The following is a 19,269-nucleotide window of genomic DNA, read 5'->3' as shown; positions in this document are numbered from 1 at the left end:
TGGTGCAAGTTGCCAGGCATGTTGTGGTTGTGATGCGTGGTTGCTAGGTAAATGTGTCTTTGGAGGGCACTGCTGGTCTGGACTTTTCTCTACATCAGCCTTCATCCCATACGTTCTCTATAGGGGACAGCTTCATTGTCTCCTTGAGCTACGAGTGAAATCGATTTTTAACCGTGTATACTCTCAAAATGTACACTCACAATTTGACCATTCTTTTAGCTGCAATATCTGTGTTGAATGTCTTGATAAAGTGTCAAGTGTACACTACAGTCTTTCTGGCAAGACGAAGTGTCACTCGATGATGAGGTTATGGACCATTGAGTCTCATACCCAAGTCAGCGCTGTCAATTGGTCTCCCTTTACTTCACATGCTCAGGTGATTGACATCAAGGAGAAACTGAAGCTGTTCAAGAAGTTGTGGTCCAACCTGCCTGAGGACATCTGCCAGCCACACAGGGTGACAGCAGGGAATGCCACCGATGACGACCAGTGTTGGAATGGGCACACCAAGGGCAGGTAAAACTGGACTGCAGAAATCTGTAGATGCACCCAAACACAGGCTGCTTATCCTGAACACTTAGGTAAACTAGCACTAAATGACTTCCATTATATGTCTGATCCCTGAATTAAGTACCTCTTTTATTATGTATTTTGCACTGACCCAAATACGACAACTAACTATTGGAGAGCCTTGACATTTCTGGCAGAGGCATGGCAAAACAAGCGGAAGACAAATTGCTGTGCACTCCAAAGTCCTCCGAGGAGTTGGGAAACATTAAAGCGTCAGAACCAAACTGAGCCTTCCCTGGAGAGGGCCTTTAATGTTTGTTTTCATTTGCTTTGATGTCTTTTTATAACCCGCATGATGCCCCGTTGCTGGAACTAATTGCATTAGCAGCCAAAATGTTTGACAATTGAAGTTAAATGCTGCTTTGTCCCAAAAGGGGAGACTAATAAACTACTGTTATTCCAAAGACATAATCCAACTTCAACATGTGCATATTGACTAGTTTCTGGGTGACTTCACTTGAATAATAATAGCATAGCTCATTTATTCAGTCATTTTGAATGTAATATTTAGTTGTTTCCTAAGTATATGCTAATTACATAGAGGTTGCATTTATTCAACAATTGTGATTGTGTGTGTTTCACAGGAGGTTGGTGGCACCTTCATTGGGGAGAACGGGCTCGTGGTAATGACTGGAGCGGTTTCCATGTGTTTGATGCCATTCCATTTCTTCCGTCCCAGCCATTATTGTGATCCGTCCTCCCCTCAGCAGCCTCCTGTTGTGTGTTTCCTACTGAACATCTGTTTCCCGTCTTTCTTGATATGCCAGGTTGTCTGGTAGAAACATACTGCCTCTACTGGTTAGCCCTCATTTAACACCCAAAGGTTGAGATAGAAACATAACTAAAGATTCTGAGGCAGGTGAGGCTGGTGGGAGGAGCTATAGGAGGACGGGCTCATTGTAATGTCTGGTATGGAATTTATGGAACGGTATTAAACACATCAAACATATGGAAACCACATGTTTGACTCCATTCCAAGTTTCGTTCCACTTACTGAGCAATATAACTGGTGATAGGTCTTGTGGGTATTCCATAGATTGGCAGATAGATTTTTACGCTGGTAAATGGTAGGGGAAAAAATATTTTTGTAACAGCTCAATGTCTATTATTTGTGAGTTTAGTATTTCTTGTTTTGATGGCCAAGAGGTCCTGATATCAACTATGACTCGTACAAAAATTGTACTTCTTGGTGTGTTGTTATTCGAAGCTGCAAGACTGTTTCAGACTAGCACGGATAGGTGGATGTAGGAAAACAAAGTTAGTATTGGAGATGAAATATAACATTGCACAGCCCTTTGTGGGTGGCAGTGGCGACTGAGTTGTGAGAAAAAAAAACAGAAAGTGACCCCTGTAACATTTTCCCGGGTGAAATATATTGTGGTGTGTAAACACATTCTGAGACATGTGCAGTTCAAGAGTTCACTCTACTCACCCTGGTGACCCCTAACAGACCTTTGCTATTCATGCTTGTCAGAAGGAAAGCAGAGGACAAAAATAACATGGTAGAGAGCTACATGGAGAGTCCAGCCTTTGTCTCTGTCCTTTCTTATTCAACTGGCGGTTGCAGAGCCCACAGGCTGTTCTGGAGAATTCTGTGGAACAGAAGGAGGTGAAACACATGCAGGGGAGGCCAGAACAGACTTTAAACCCTCTAGAATCTAAGCCCTGTCTAAGCTGGGGGGAGGGGTTCTAAGCTAACATATGGAATTGTTTTAAGACGGTCATACCAAGGACCATTTTTCTCTTTGATTCATCATTTTAAGATCCCTTAAGGTATTAAAAGATATATATAAAACATTTTTTTTATGAAACATTGAATTTGGCATTACTGCTATTCGCCAATAGAAACACATTGAACAACAGATTCACTACATGGAACAACAGACAGTCCGTTAAAAAACATCTAAACGAAGTTTGTTCTGAATTGTCTGTCCTATATCTGAGAGATATAAGAAAGATCAAGAAACTATTTGTATGTATTTTACATGTATTTAACCCCTTATTTTAGGCACTAAACTATCTCCATATATACTGTACTTCCATTTATTTTTTTAACTGGTTCCGGGAACCTTCAGAGGACATATTAGTGTGTAGCCCAAACCGTTCAGACGTTATAGACAGAAGTTGGCAGAAGAGGCTGTACCGACTTTCAGACGAGTCTTGTGAAGCCGATTGCCAAACCGTTCGGACACTACAGACTTTTTTGTGAGAAGATCCCTTTTTCTGGATGTCTCATGGCCTGACTGTCAAGTGTGCTCCCTCTCTGGCCTTTAGGTCACCAGGCTGCTCGTTATGGCACACACCTGTCACCATCGTTACGCGCACCTGCGCAACATCAATCAAATGTATTTATAATAATCAGGCCAGGTAGTCCTGAGGCATCGTCCTAGTGCTTAGGTCCTCTGAGAGAGAGAAAGAGAGAAAGAGAGAGAGAAAGAAAGAAAGAAAGAAAGAAAGAAAGAAAGAAAGAAAGAAAGAAAGAAAGAAAAAGAAAGAAAAAAAGAGAATTAGAGAGAGCATACTTAAATTCACACAGGACACCGGATAAGACAGGAGAAATACTCCCGATATAACAGACTGACCCTAGCCCCCCGACATATAAACTACTGCAGCATAAATACTGGAGGCTGAGACAGGAGGGGTCGGGAGACACTGTGGCCCTGTCCGACGATACCCCCGGACAGGGCCAAACAGGCAGGATATAACCCCACCCACTTTGCCAAGCACAGCCCACACCACTAGAGGCATATCTTCAACCACCAACTTACCATCCTGAGACAAGGCCGAGTATAGCCCACAAAGATCTCCGCCACGGCACAACCCAAGGGGGGCGCCAACCCGGACAGGAAGATCACGTCAGTGACTCAACCCACTCAAGTGACGCACCCCTCCTAGGGACGACATGGAAGAGCACCAGTAAGCCAGTGACTCAGCCCCTGTAATAGGGTTAGAGGCAGAGAAGGGAAGGGAACCGAGGGGAACCGGCAATGCAGAGACAGCAAGGGCGGTTCGTTGCTCCAGTGCCTTTCCGTTCACCTTCACACTCCTGGGCCAGACTACACTCAATCATAGGACCCACTGAAGAGATGAGTATTCAATAAAGACTTAAAGGTTAAAGGAGTCAGCGTCTCTCACATGGGTAGGCAGACCATTGGAGCTCTATAGGAGAAAGCCCTGCCTCCAGGTGTTTGCTTAGAAATTCTAGGGACAGTAAGGAGGCCTGCGTCTTGTGACCTTAGCGTACGTGTAGGTATGTACGGCAGGACCAAATCGGAAAGAGCAAGCCCATGTAATGCTTATTAGGTTAGCAGTACAACCTTAATCAGCCCTTGCCTTAACAGGAAGCCAGTGTAGAGAGGCTAGCACTGGAGTAATATGATCAAATATTTGGGTTCTAGTCAAGATTCTAGCAGCCGTGTTTAGCACTAACTGAAGTTTATTTAGTGCTTTATCCGGGTAGCCGGAAAGTAGAGCATTGCAGTAGTCTAATCTAGAAGTGGCAAAAGCATGGATACATTTTTCTGCGTCATCAGATTCACCTGGACTCCATCACTTCCCTGATTACCTTCCCTATATGTCACTCCCTTTGGTTCCTTCTCCAGGCATTATTGTTTCTGTTCCTGTGTCATGTCTGTGCGTTGTTCGTGTTTCTTATTTTGTATTGTGTTGTGTTTATTTATTAAAACACTCACTCCCTGAACCCGACTCTCAGCGTACATCGTTACACTGACAAACACAGCTCTAGCTCTGCCACCTTTCACCGCAGATGCAGAAGGCTGATTTTGGTGGATTGAGATGCAGCCCATGCAAAAAAATATCTCTAGCTTAAACAGATGGATTTTGATGGGGATTTTTGTATTATGTAAATTTGACTTCCGCGGGGCTGCGGAAATTGTAGGCTAAGGGTTAATGAGGCTGTCGAGTGTCATTAACCGCTCTGGCATTACTCTCATTCACCCCAGTGTGTTGCTCCAATGTTACACATGAAATGTTCTGCTAATTGCCTAATGAATTGGTTTCTCTCAGTGTGCTTAAGACATGATTTCTATTAAAAAAAAACAGTTTCAGGGGATTTCAGTGGTAACTATGGTAACTCTCTTTTTAGTACATATGAAATTAAGTCATCTTTTTTTTGTCCTGCCTGGCAGGTATTTCCCAGAGGTTATGAAAGACGGATTGACCAATCAGGTGAATAACCCGGAGGTGGGTGTGGACATCACCAGGCCGGACACGTTCATTCGCCAGCAGATCATGGCTCTGAGAGTGATGACAAACAAGTTAAAAAATGCCTACAATGGCAATGATATCTACTTTCAAGACTCAAGTAAGTAACTCCACACATTTTTTTAAATATATATTTTATTGTTAAGAAATACTGTAGCTATACAGTTTTCCCAGTATACCTACTGTACAAGTATTGGATTTTTTGTTTTTATACTTCACCGTTTCATGTTCAAAAAATGCAGTAATTATTTCTAAATTCATGTGATCACTTCAACGTTGAACGTGTATTTTATATCAATAGTCCTCTCTCTGTCAGTTACTTTCTCTGTATATTTATTGACTGCTTACTGTGCCCTCTGTGTTCCTGTGCTGTTGTCCAGGTGATGAGGGCAGTGGCTCGGGCAGTGGCAGCGGCTGCACGGAGGCCTGCGTCACTGAGTTTGACTTTGCCAGCACCGAGGCACCGGTGGTGGGAGCGGACCGGAGCGGGAGCGGCCCGGTGGAGGATTCAGCAGCAGCCACACACCCTGCCCCCTCAGCAGCCCTGCTGGCCAGCCTGGCCCTCTCAGTCCTGGCACTGCACAGGCTATGGAGATAATGCTGGGGGAACTCACCCAACGTGGACAGAAGGATCTCTCTCTACGGTGTGTTTTTCTACTCAAGCAGACTGGAGCTACAGTCAAGCAGACAGTATTCAGGCAGCCTTGGCCTCTCGGATAGGTAGAGGGGTCTTCTCTGTTCTGGAGACAGCAGTCATGCATCCTGGATCCCCCTTCCTCCTCCTAAAGTGTCTGGTCATTGGTGCCATCCTTAGGCAGGACTTCACATGACTCCCGTCACTCCAAAATAGAAACAGATGATCCACCGTCAAACATTGTTCAAGAAGCCCAAAGGAATTACTTTTTTCTGGCATAAGGCAGATGTTATTAGGTCTCCATGAGAAAAAGTAATTGCACTTTTGGTCTATTTTTTTTATGCTATAGAAGATTATTATGTTGTACCACTGTGAGATTGTGGAGAGGATGCACCAAGAGGTGATCAGAAGTTAGAACTAGAACATGTCTACTATGGTGTAAGGTGATCTCAGCTGGCAGGTATTTTACTTGTTGACAGGTCAGCAGTGCATTTCTTCATTCATAAAACAAACCCGAATTTCCCAAAATCACATATAAATACCATAGATACAGTATAGCTTTCACATTAATTGTTGATTTCTTCCTTGGTTCATCTGCTTTAAATATTATTGAATATTTTTCTACATTGACAGAAGATGATACATATGAAACATGTTTAACGTTAATCAGGTAAAGTATATATACAAAAGTATGTGGACATCCCTTCAAATTAGTGGATTTGGCTATTTCAGCCACATCCGTTGCTGACAGGTGTATAAAATCGAGCACACAGCCATGCAATCTCCATAGACAAACATTGACAGTAGAATGGCCTTACTGAAGTATGTCAAATTTCTGCCCTGCTAGAGCTGCCCCGGTCAACTGTAAGTTCTGTTATTGTGAAGTGGAAACGTCTAGGAGCAACAACCGTTCAGCCGTGAAGTGGTAGGCCACACAAGCACACAGAACGGGACAGCTGACTGCTGAAGCGCATAGCGCGTAAAAATCATCTGTCCACAGTTGCAGCACTCACTACCGAGTTCCAAACTGTCTCTGGAAGCAATGTCAGCTCAAGAACTGTTAGTCGGGAGCTTCATGAAATGGGTTTCCATGGCCGAGCAGCCGCACACAAGACTAAGATCACCATGCGCAATACTAAGCGTCGGCTGGAGTGGTATAAAGCTCGCCCCTCATTGGACCCTGGAGCAGTGGAAACGCATTCTCTGGAGTGATGAATCATGGTTCACAATCTGGCAGTTCGACAGACGAATCTGGGTTTGGCAGATGCCAGGAGAACGCTACCTACCCAAATGCATAGTGCAAACTGTAAAGTTTGGTGGAGGAGAAATATTGGTCTGGGGCAGTTTTTCATGGTTCCAGCTAGGCCCCTTAGTTCCAGTGAAGAGAAATCTTAACACTACAGCATACAATGACATTCTAGGCGATTCTGTGCTTCCAACTTTGTGGCAACAGTTTGGGTAAGGCCCTTTCCTGTTTCAGCATGACAATGCCCCCGTGCACAAAGCAAAGTTCATACAGAAATGGTTTGTCGAGATCGGTGTGGAAGTACTTGACTGGCCTGCACAGAGTCCGGGCCTCAACCCTATCGAACTCCTTTGGCATGAATTGGTGAAATAAAAAAAATAAAAATTGGAACGCCGACTGCGAGCCCGGCCTAATCGCCCAACGTCAGTGCCCGACCTCACTAATGCTCTTGTGGCTGAATGGAAGCAAAGGGGGGACCAACTCCATATTAATGCCCATGATTTTGGAATGAGATGTTTTGACGAGCAGGTGTCCACATTCTTTTGGCCATGTAGTGTATCTAATATAAGTTTTTACCATTTACTGCATTCTGTTGTTTTGAGTGCAGATGTTATCATACCACAAAGAACCTCATCAGAATGATTGCTTTAGGTTATGTTAAATGGTGATATCCACTATGTCAGATTTTTCCATAATTGGAGAGAATAAGAGAATGTCCAACTATTTAGAAAGGATCGGCCTACATTTATTGGTGTGAGGTTATTGAAAGTTTACATAATTTTTTCCCCTTATATTTTTTATATCCTCAGATATGAACCTTTACCTGATAACTCAGGAATGAGATGTTTTTCATGTTAATTCAACTTTTTTTGAACTGCACATGCTTAACTTCAAAAGCATATGTTCATCTAGTGTTTTCATTACCTGCAATGTGATGTCTAACTTCCCATCTGTCATTATGAAGGCAAATTTAGATTCAGTAAGACACCATGTTCTAACAATTCTAGCAAGCACTTCTTATGAACTCAACTGAGGCCCTCAGATTTTTGAGGCCCTCAGATTTCAAGATTTCCAACATTTATTGACAAGATCATGAATTAATCCGTTTTATGGAAGATAAATGTGCAGTTAAAGTTAATGCACTTAAATATCTCTAATTTCAAGTGAGCTAATGTCAACATCTGTATTTAACTGTAACCACCAATGTCTTTATAATTCACAAGTAGATCTGACGAAATTACAGTACACATAACATTGATTCAAACCAAATGTTGTTTATATGTAGTTATTCACTCATTACTAAAAACAAGATGAGGTGCCAAATTGTAGTAGGTAAAAACATAGCACATTGAAGACAAAAAAATGCCAAAGGCAAAAAAAGGCCCCTTCATTTATCTCTGGCGCCTGAGTGGTTCTGTGTGCAGAGACAGGCTCAAAGCCGACCACAGCCACCTGTGAAATGAGAATCTTAGAAGGTAGAGAGTGTCTGGACAGGGTTGAATGCTCCAGTGAGGATAGGCAGTAGAGCGTACCTACAGAGACTGGGATAGGATTGGCATTACTGAAGGGGGCGTACTGTATTTCCCCCCTCAAATGCTAGCCAACAAAACCAGCCTCAAGTAGTATGGTGTTCTCAGAGGGCCGGCCGGTCAACTCAGTAAACCATGAAGGCCAGCTAAGCTAAGCATACATATCAAGGGAGTTAGCCAGTATTATATTAATATCCTTCAACTCTTATTATCATCTCTTATTGGCCTTGTTGCAGCATATCAATTGTGAGCTTGCTTCGTTGCCTCTTGATAAACCAGTATTAATGTTCACCTTGGCAAATGATGATGATGTGCAAAATAATAGAGAGCAAACATTTTTGTCTCTTTGTCAGTGTGTCCTTAAAATAAGATTCTTTATTATGAATAATGATCTCGCAGAATGCAGATTTGATTTTTTTGTATTATTGCACTTTTAATGGTCATATTTTTCCTATATTTTGTCTTGTACTGTGTGTTCATGGATCAGCAAAAGTAATGTGAAAAACAAATGTTTCAGAAACCTTATTCATCAACATTTCATACAATCAAATGCATTCTATTGTAACAACAACAAAAAAATACGATCATGATAATATCTTGCTTGGAGTTGGAAAACAGTTTCATGCCAATAAGGTTGATTATCTAGTTAACATAAAGACCGTACAAACAAATATGCCTTACAGTTTTTTAATGCAATTAAAATGATTGCATCTGTGTTTTGTTACTCTTTCATGCAAATAAATATTTGTTAAAAAGATAATAATAGCTTTGCAATTTTTGAAAATGTTATTTAAATGCCTAACAGAAAAAAATCGATATATTATAATGGATTCTCCAATTAGCGACAAAAACTGGATAATGTCAATCTTAGGTAATAATGGATACAGTATAGGTGACAATATCATCATATTATTAAATCATTTCACATAAACAAAATGTCCTACTGTATGCTCTGTTATTTCTTTAAACAGAACAAGAACAGGGTAGTGTAGGTAAAAGAAGAAGCAAAGCACTAATACATTGTACTGTAAATTCCCATCAACAATGTCTGGTTTGACAGAGCGCGAGTAATTTAGTACTGAGGTACATTTCAACATGAGAAGCAACAAGGATACTAACCCAAAGTGTACAGTACATACTGTTTAGGCTTCCTCTGTGTACTTTTTGTTGGTGAACTGTGCATTGATAAGGGGTTCAAAGCCACGTTTCCTGCGCTGCTGCAAGTAGAGGACCAAGACAAGTAGAAGAAGCAGGAGACCCAGGAAAACACCGCCCAGGGTGGACCCCAGCACAAACACAAATCCACTGTCCGTAGCTGAGGAAGGGATTTAAGAAAAGAGATTTAACGCAAACAAGACCTTTATGAGAGCTTTCTTATTTCATTTTGACCTGATAATAAAATAAGAAAAAGTTGATAACGATTCATTTTATTGCAAAGACGACTGTGAAATCACTAACCATCCAGTGAAATGGCATAAGAATATCCCAGCTGGTCAGACGCAACGTAAATCTCTTCGTTGGTCACAGGAGGGAAGAATGGCACCATGTTGTAATCTCTGTTGTGACCAATGGGGGCCATCTCATCGGGGAAACTGGAGTTTGGTGGAACAGACTTCCTCATCCACTCATCAAAAATGGCATCAGTGAAAGCATGGAGCACCTTTTAATGAGATAGAGAGTTATGTAATTTTAAAACATTTGGTAGCACTTTGAATTAAGTTGCCAACACTACATCAAATTGCCCTTTATTACTATGTAACTGCACAGTAATAACTGTAGTAACAATAAAGTAACCACGTAGTTATTGCTATGTATTTACATTGTAATAGGGTTTAGTGGTATCAGGTATTACACAATTGGAACAAGGACTGTGAAATTCCACATCCACTTGCTGAAGGTTATTCCACATGTTATTGTTCCCCTATGTAACTACTGTTTTGTAATTCCACATTTGAAAGTCCCCTGTGAATTACAATGTTAATAATTAGTCAAACCAAAATATGACCTTGTTACATGTAACTACACTGCCATCAAATTCAAGTGTAATTCCAGGGTTGATACCATCTTGATCTAATGATGTAAATAGACTAGGACATGCGAGGCTGTTACATGCTAACTACATAGTAATGAAATGCATTACCTACTGGGTTTCACTTCACATTAAGTAGCTTGGTCCTGGCTGGGTACATGATAATTACAAGTGTATCCCGTTCAACTACGTTGCTCTTACATTACTTTGTATTCGGTATAACCTTAGAAGCAGGTAAGAACACAGACTTAAATGTATTTCAAATAACCAGTACTTAATTACATCAAGACGGTATCAACCCTGGTATTACCTGTGGATTTGATGGCAGTGGTCATATATTGGTTCAAGTTATTAAAATGATCATTCACAGGTGACTTTCAAACGTGTAATGACAAAACTAGTTACATAGTGGAACAAGAAAATATCTAATAATATCAGTGGGATAACTGTCAGCAAGTGGATGTGTAATTACAAAATTGTGTAACAACTTAAACCGCTATAACTCTAGTATCATGTAATTACATAGTAACCACTGTGTTGTTATTACAGTTATTACTGTGTCGTTACATACATGATCACCTTCATTTAAGGTGATATCAAACGTTTAAGCATCTTCTGCACAGAAAACGGCTAACTACAAAATAGTTGACTTTATCCCACATGACAGTCAAATACAATACGGAAATACATGGACTCATAAGCAATTGTACAAACTAGATCATTACTAGAAAGATGGGGTCATTGGCTGCGGAGTGAGACAGAGCGCTGGTTCCATTGAGGAAGGAGTGGACCAGGTTGTGCAGGTTGTTCACTGAGGAGTCAAGCTCTGCCTCGCCATCTGGCTTGTCATAGCCTTCAAGAGAATTCCTGTATAGAAAACAAATTACAGTTGGAAGTCAGAAACAATGCAATTTAGACAGATTACTCAACGTTACTTTATTGGATAATACCTTATGGGTAAAGTCCCAGGTCAGTGTTAATAGATTAGGTTACCTGAAGCTGAAGGTAGAGTTAGTGTAGAAGGGAGCGTTGTCAAAGTCTCTGATGTTTAAACAGCTCTTGACATCATTCATGGTGGGCAGACTCATGTCGGTCCTCGCGCCACCCATCTGACCTCTCCTAATGCTCCCCTCACTGGTCCCATTACAGAGAGTGACCAGGCGGTTATATTCATCCAGGCTGGGGAGGGGGGAAAATATCAAGCAACATTTTAGGACAGTGAGTCTGGTACAAAATATATGATGAAAATGTACTCAGTAGTATCAAAACCAGTATAGGCCCACAAAGCATAAACAGCACAGGTATAGTACATACAGGGCATGGTTTCCCAGACATGGATTAAGCCTAGTCCTTTACTTTCAATGAAACTTCTTAATTGAACATGCTTTTTAGTCCAGGACTAGGTTTTGGGCTAGATTCAATCCGATTGACATAGCGTTGTTTTTGCAGTTTCGAAGGTGGAACTGCTTTAGATCTGTCGACTCCACAAGTGGCTCGTTGCGTTATCGCAGAGACTGCCGTTGGATGCAACAAAACCACACTCGACTATAATCTGACAAATTCCATGCAGCCCAGTTACAAGTTAGACTCATAGGCATAAATCCCTCCAGCCAAATGAACATGAAAACATGTGTTAGCCTAACCAGTGGCGACTCTACCTGTTTAGCTAAAAAATATATAATATATATATATACATTACCGTTCAAAAGTTTGGGGTCACTTAGAAATGTCCTTGTTTTTGAAAGAAAAGCAAATTTATTGTCTATTCTTGTTCTGAGAAATGAAGGCTATTCCATGCGAGAAATTGCCAAGAAACTGAAGATCTCGTACAACGCTGTGTACTACTCCCTTCACAGAACAGCGCAAACTGGCTCTAACCAGAATAGAAAGAGGAGTGGGAGGCCCCGGTGCACAACTGAGCAGGAGGACAAGTACATTAGAGTGTCTAGTTTGAGAAACCGATGCCTCACAAGTCCTCAACTGGCAGCTTCATTAAATAGTACTCGCAAACACCAGTCTCAATGTCAACAGGGAAGAAGCGACTCCGGGATGCTGGTGCAATTTAGATTTTGGCCACTTGATGGCAGCAGTGTATGTGCATAGTTTTAGACTGATCCAATGAACTTTTGCATTCTTTTTGAAATCTTGTATCCAGTCTGCCCAAATGTGCCTATTGGTTTATTGATACATTTTCAAGGTCATAACTGTGCACTCTCATCAAACAAGGTGAACGTTAGCTAGTTAGCATTAGCCTTCAACATCTAGCTACATATTGAACTTCCATCCTCTCAGGCCATGGGTACTACAATGTATGAATTTATGGTTGGATCAGAATCGCCGTTATAATCATTGACCAGTACGGAGAATTAAGTAAAACCACAAGTCCAAATCTCTATCTCAATCCATGGCTAATTTAAGAAAGGGCCAATTTTAGCTAGCTGGCTAGCTAGCCACCAGATGACAACAACACAACGAGATGCAACAATTCAAGTCAATGACGTATGCTCTAAATGGGAATGCCAAATCCAAGCTGGCTTCCCTTGACACTTTTTTTGGGTGTGCCAGGACTTGCTCAGTTTAGCTCAACACTAATTGGCAAAACTTGTCATTTTTTATGAAGGGAGGCCAGATGCTCGCTGGCTTACCTAGCCTTCAATGCTACGGTCAGCAACAATTCAATTGGACCACACAGCGCCTGATAGATGGCCTATATGTAGAGAAACATAGGGATGCTGTTTCGCTCGCTCAGATGCTTTCTCTTGTGAGATACATTCAGCCTCTTGTGAATTGAAAGAAAATTCTGAAACACAAAGACATTTTTACTTTTGGTAGATTTTTGGGGGAAGCCTGGCTTCCCTTGGCATCCATGAATACACACCACTGCCTCTTATCTGCACATCGTTCCCTTATGCCATACTTGTTACATCTCAATTGCTATTTTGCTTACGGTGCATTCGGAAAGTATTCTGACCCTTTCTCCTTTTCCACATTTTGTTACATTACAGACTTATTCTAAAATTGATTAAATAAAACAATTTCCTCATCAATCCACATACAATACTCCATAATTACAAAGCGAAAACCGGTTTAGAAATTTTTATCAAATTAAATAAAAATAAAAAACAAAAATACTTTATTTACATAAGTATTCAGACCCGTTGCTATGAGACTCGAAATCTAGCTCAAGCGTATCCTTGAGATGTTTCTACAACATTGATTGGAGTCCACATGTGGTAAATTCAATTGATTGGACATGATTTGGAAAGACACACCTGTCTATATAAGGTCTCACAGTTGACAGTGCAGGTCAGAGCAAAAACCAAGCCATGAAGTCGAAAGAATTGTCCGTAGAGCTCCGGGACAGGATTATGTCGAGGCACACATCTGGGAAAGAGTACCAATAAAAACTTCCACCATCCCTATGGTGAAGCATGGTGGTGGCAGCATCATGCTGTGGGGATGTTTTTTAGTGGCAGGGAGACTAGTTAGGATTGAGGGAAAGAGGAACGGAGCAAAGGACAGAGATATCCTTGATGAAAACCTGCTCCAAAGCGCTCAGGACCTCAGAATGGGGTGAAGGTTCACCTTCCAACAGGACAACGACCGTAAGCACACAGCCACGACAACGCATGAGTGGCTTCAGGACAAGTGTCTGAATGTCCTTGAGAGGCCCAGCCAGAGCCCGGACTAGAACCCAATCGAACATCTCCGGAAAGACCTGAAAATTGTTGTGCAGCGACGCTCCCCATCTAACCTGACAGAGCTTGAGAGGATCTGCAGAGAAGGATGGGAGAAACTCCCCATATACAGGTGTGCCAAACTTGTAGCGTCATACCCAAGAAGACTCGAGGCTGTAATTGCTGCCAAAGGTGCTTCAACAAAGTACTGAATAAAGGGTCTAAATACTTATGTGAATGTGATATTGAAGTTTTTTATTTGTATACATTTGCAAAAACAAATGTTGCTTCGTCATTATGGGGTATTGTGTGTAGATTGATGAGGGGGAAAAAAAGATTTCATCCATTTTAGAATAAGTCTGTAATGTAACAAAATGTGGAATAAGTCAAGGTGTCTGAATACTTTCTGAATGCACTGTAGGTCTATCTCATTAGTAACTTATTTTGGCAATTTTGGAATGATGCATTTCTTTGTCCTGCTTACTTTGTGAATTATAATTAGTTAATGTGCTTTTCTCCATGAGGAGGGGATACTATAATGTTGTTGGGTCTGAACCATGTTTGCCAGTAAGTAATAGACCCATGTAATTCCAGTTGATATTGCGAGGGTTGTTTTGTTTGGCCTAATAAAATACTTCAAATGGTAGGTTAACAGTGTCTCTCTCGCTCGCTCTCTCTCTCTCTCTCTCTGTGGGGACTTAAAGAAGAATAAAGTTAACATTTATCTGAACTAACGCCTATCTGAATTTCTAACCATTTTGAAAGTGCTGAATGAAGGCCTACCTCGCCGCAGCTTGTTTGCTTGCACTTGCTTATACTTGGAGCTTAGTTTTAGTGACATAAGAACAGACATTATGAATCTACTGAACATAAATGTAATAATGTTTGTGTATGGTTTAAAAGTCAAAACCGATGTCAGCATTAGTTATTATTGAAGGAGAATGCCGTTTTTATCAAGTTACACAAATCCACAAGGAGTCAATAGAAACCATATTTGTTTAAGCAAGTCAGCAATATCAGCTATTGTTTTTAAAAAGGCAGTAAATGAGGCTGAATGAACGTTTTCGCTGCCAGATGAGGCTACGCTGATAGCCAGATGTGGCGGTAATAAGGATCCATTCCATGATGCTGAAAAGAAAGCTCCTCTGTCGGGCAGATTTATGTAGGCTCTAACAGTTTGTGGGCACCGTTTGTCACCGTTATAGTTTAATGAATGTATTGTTTAGTGTTGTGTGGTGTAGTGTAGCGTATTTGCTGGCATGCATCTAAAAGAATTGGTTGAGTTTGCCCTACCAAGATTTACATGCTAAAATTGCCACTGAGCCTAACACATCAATGGTTTGATATTTGAGAGTCATTATTTCTAATATCGATAATGCCTGCACTTTCGAGCGCAGGTTTGAACCTCTAACACAGTAGGGATAATAATGAAGTGGTTTGTGACACACGAGAGCAGCCGCTCACCGATATGTCACCTCATACCACAGTTGCACCTCCAACCCCACCAAAACATTGGTGGTTAACACTGGTTAATGCACGGTCTGATTGAATCCAGGCCTTAATCTGTTTCCGGGTAACCTGCCCACAATGTTTTTAACTCATTTCTGTCCAAAAACGCACCTGTCGCACACCACTCCCCAATTGGAGAACCTGGACTGGTTACTGATGAGGGAGGGGTTGTCTGGGTTGCGTCCCCCCAGGAGAGAGTCTGTGCAGACGTCACACTCAGTCTGCCCTGTGGCAAAGTTCCAGTACGGAACAGCAAAGTTCTCATTGCCAGTCAGTCTCTGCAGAATTGAGGAAAGGTTTACTTCCATTCTCATCAATATTTGAAGCAGTTTTTCACGTCTTTCTCGTCATCATTCAAACCCACTCTTACCTGCAGGTCTCTCTCCAGACTTAGTAGGTGGTATCTGTGCCAGGTGACGAAGGCTGGTCCTTTGTGGGAGAAGTCAATGGCCTTGAAAGGACGACCTGGACCTACAGAGAAGCACAAGGTTTTTCATGAGCAACTTCTGAATGTTCTCTTCTGCTATCTATACAATACATGGAGATTGGAGAGTTTTATATAAACATATAACTAGTAAAGAAGTTACACAGCAAGTGATACATTTAGAACATTTGTCTTTCATTTATGTTCCAACCAAGAAGGGATCAGCTTGAAGGTTGAATGTCATTTAATATACACTGACTGTACAAAACATTAAGAACACCTGCTCTTTCCATGACGTAGACAAGCTATGATCCTTTATTGATGTTGCGTGTTAAATCCACTTCAATCAGTGTAGATGAAGGGGAGGAGACAGGTACAAAAACATTTTTTTATGACTTGAGACAATTGAGCCATGGATTGTGTATGTGTGCCATTCAGAGTGAATGGGTGAGACAAAATATTTAAATGCCTTTGAACAGAGTATGGTAGTAGGCACCGTTTTATGTCAAGAACTGCAACGCTGCTGTATATTGAAATATATTGTAATTATTATTTCATCTATAAATGTATGAAATGATAAAATAATCAATGGGTGTTGTACCTAGAAGTGTGTCTCTGACAGAGTAGTAATGCTGCCACACAAAGAAGTCGTAGATGGAGATGTTGGAGAACTGGGGCTGGGTTCCATTGGGCCCCAGCAGGCCCAGCCAGTGCTGTGTGGCGATGACATAGTCTGGGTGGGTGGTGTTCTTGGCCCGGTCCAACACATCCAGAAACTGCTGAAGCTCAGCTGGAGTCAGAGAGTGGATGTTCTTCCTCACCACCGGGGCTTTACGTACGTCACAGTTTGGTCCTGTCCAGCCAAACTTACACCGGCCACAGTCGAAGCCACCAAAGTTACCTAGACACATGAAGGGAATATAGATCATGTAAATCAAGTATACGGGAACAGTCGAAAATGTGGACCATTCCATATACTTCTGGGGACAGTTCAATTATCACAATTCCCACCTAAAGGGCAACTCCGCAACTTTTCAACGTCATATTCATTATCTCCAGCACCAAACTAATGTCTACATATGTGAAAAGGGCGCATTTCGACGTTTTGCATAAAAAATACAATGTTAAAAGTGTTAACAAATGTTAAAAATAGTGACATGGGGAGCAAGAAAATGTATTATTTAACCTTTCTTTAAATAGGCATGTTAGTTAAAAACTAATTCTTATTTACTACCCCGGCCAAACCTTAACCCGGACGACGCTGGGCCAATTGTGCACAGCCCTATGGGACTCCCAATCACGGCCGTTTGTAATGCAGCCTAGAATCAAACCAGGGTCTGCAGTGACACCTCTAGCACTGAGATGCAGTGCCTTAGACTGCTGCGCCACTCGGGAGCCCTCCCTCTGGCTAGAAACTCATTGCAGGTTTTGAAAATCCCTGTTTTTCTTACTTTTAATCCTATTATGTCACAGGGAAGCATTTTTTTAGGACCTTCTCATCTTATCTCTTTAACCACAGATCATAGAAACATTCCGTTTTCATTTGTAGACACTGGTTTGGTGCTAAAGATAATTCATATGTGGATGAAAAGTGGTGAAGTTGCCCTTTAGCAATTTTCAATCGTTGTTTTAGGTTCTAATGTGATTCAAACAAAGCTATATTATTTAATAGTGAACACTAATTTGCTGAAAGCATTTATTTAAGACTTAAAGGCGCAATCAGCAGTTGAAACAATAACAAACCCACTCCCGGCCCCTGATTCGATAAAAAGCTGAGGGATGGGGCTGGAGAAATGTAACCACTCTCAAATTCATACACTCTCAAATTCATAGACAGAGTTTAACCATGTTTTTAGGCTATATAGTGGTTGTTTATATTAACTTTGTTTACAAACATTGGAGTAAAACAAGCTTATATTTTGGTGTCTGATGGGATACAGCAGTTGAACTTAGCTTATGAGGCATTTATAAGTTATTTTCTTCAATAGTCAATGGGTACATATCATTAATTTACAAGTCCAAAAATGTATGTAGCACCTGCACATTGCCCCCTTTAAATGTAACACTTCATTTTAATTTGACTTACCAAAGCACCTGCATGTCCGATTGAAAAATTTGATAGGCCACCTTTCTCGATCATCAACATTTCTCAACCTATACGGTCCGCCCCAGGGTTTGGTACTGACTCTGATGTCGGAGCAGTTTCCTCGTCCAGATAAAGATCCACACACATTAGCAGGATCAGAGCCGAGAGCAGGGCAGCACTGCTTTGAGACGATCCCCTCCACTGTGCTGCAGACTCGAGGAAACTGAGCCTCTGTAGAATCGGGCCATGTCACAAAACAAACCAAACCTAGCACCAGCGCCTTGATCATCTTCAACACCTCTTGTCCTCGTCTGGCCACTCACAAACCAGTTTGTACACAAGTTCACAGCAATTACGTGCTCAATTATTTCCCCCTAAAGGGTATGGAATCACATTTGTAACGCTCCTCAGTTGTGTATTCAACATTTGGCTACAGTCATAAATATAATTTCTCGAAGGACAGCCTGAGAGAAAGTACACTGTGATCCAGTCAGTCTCAGGAACGTTAAAAAAGCCTCCAATGTATGTGCCCTCTATAAGTATGGTCGGAAAGGATTAAGATCATGGTCTCGTGGTAATCACCTGACACACGAGGACTATGAGCTGGACTCATACCAGAGACCAGTGAAACGCCTCAGGGCAAAATGCATAGGGTGTTGGGTAGTCAACAGAATATGGTATCTACAGGTCCATATACTGTGAAACTCACAATATTGTCCCATGAATAATCCAACAAAAAGTTCACACAATTTAACAATAGATATTGAAATCCGATCACTTTTGCAAGTCTGATAACCTACTAACTATAATCCAGTCAGGCCTCCCGAGTGGTGCAGTGGCCTAAGACACTGCATCGCAGTGCTTGCTCTGCCACTAGAGATTCTGGGTTTGAGTCCAGGCTCTGTCACAGCCGGCCGCGACCGGGAGACCCATGGGGTGGCGCACAATTGTCTGGGTTAGGGGAGGGTTTGGCTGGCAGGGATATCCTTGTCCCATCGTGCACTAGTGACTCCTGTGGTGGGCTGGGCACAGTTGCCAGGTGTACAGTGTTTCCTCTGACACCTTGGTGCGGCTGGCTTCTGGGTTAAGTGGGCATTGTGTCAAGAAGCAGTGTGGCTTGGTTGGGTTGTGTTGGAAGACACATGGCTCTCGACCTTTGCCTCTCCTGAGTCTGTACGGAAGTTGCAGCAACAAGACTGTAACTACCAATTGTGGAGAAAAAAGGTCATAGAGAATTATAAAACAAACTATAATCCAGTCATCAGTTCTGTTTAGTGTAATTTATAAGGTTGTTTTTGCCATTTTATCGCATGACATATCATTCATATAACCTTAAATTGT

The 19,269-nt window shown here is 41.6% G+C and overlaps 2 protein-coding genes across 3 annotated transcripts in view; one reads left to right on the top strand and one right to left on the bottom strand.

The window, feature by feature from the left end:
* Positions 1–6,176, top strand: part of LOC115160818 (glypican-6) — a 116,081-nt gene extending 109,905 nt beyond the window's left edge. For both annotated transcript variants that reach the window (XM_029711274.1, XM_029711275.1), the window contains 3 exons: positions 377–516; positions 4,719–4,894; positions 5,175–6,176. In XM_029711274.1, coding sequence (XP_029567134.1) covers positions 377–516; positions 4,719–4,894; positions 5,175–5,392 — 534 coding nt within the window. In that variant the 3' untranslated portion in view covers positions 5,393–6,176. The remainder of the gene's footprint in view (positions 1–376; positions 517–4,718; positions 4,895–5,174) is intronic.
* A 1,859-nt stretch (positions 6,177–8,035) lies between these two features.
* Positions 8,036–18,447, bottom strand: LOC115160816 (L-dopachrome tautomerase). Its single transcript, XM_029711271.1, has 8 exons — positions 17,929–18,447; positions 16,444–16,743; positions 15,789–15,889; positions 15,530–15,696; positions 11,226–11,411; positions 10,958–11,099; positions 9,662–9,863; positions 8,036–9,518 (listed from the first exon to the last, which is right to left on the bottom strand). The coding sequence occupies exons 1-8, from the start codon at positions 18,215–18,217 to the stop codon at positions 9,346–9,348; spliced, it is 1,560 nt and encodes a 519-aa protein (XP_029567131.1). The 5' UTR covers positions 18,218–18,447; the 3' UTR covers positions 8,036–9,345.
* Between the last annotated feature and the right edge of the window lie 822 nt (positions 18,448–19,269).

This window comes from Salmo trutta, chromosome 24, assembly GCF_901001165.1.
Source record: "Salmo trutta chromosome 24, fSalTru1.1, whole genome shotgun sequence".
Taxonomy (NCBI): domain Eukaryota; kingdom Metazoa; phylum Chordata; class Actinopteri; order Salmoniformes; family Salmonidae; genus Salmo; species Salmo trutta.
This window is presented reverse-complemented; position numbering and strand designations above follow the sequence as displayed.

What these genes read in the sequence shown, in the direction of transcription:
- LOC115160816 (XM_029711271.1), bottom strand. Translation starts at nt 18,217, where the DNA reads ATGATCAAGGCGCTGGTGCTAGGTTTGGTTTGTTTTGTGACATGGCCC. An exon ending in TCGGACATGCAGGTGCTTTG is followed by an intron (nt 16,744 to 17,928) that starts GTAAGTCAAATT and finishes TCATGTGTCTAG; the next exon opens with GTAACTTTGGTGGCTTCGAC. An exon ending in TTATGCCATTTCACTGGATG is followed by an intron (nt 9,519 to 9,661) that starts GTTAGTGATTTC and finishes TCCCTTCCTCAG; the next exon opens with CTACGGACAGTGGATTTGTG.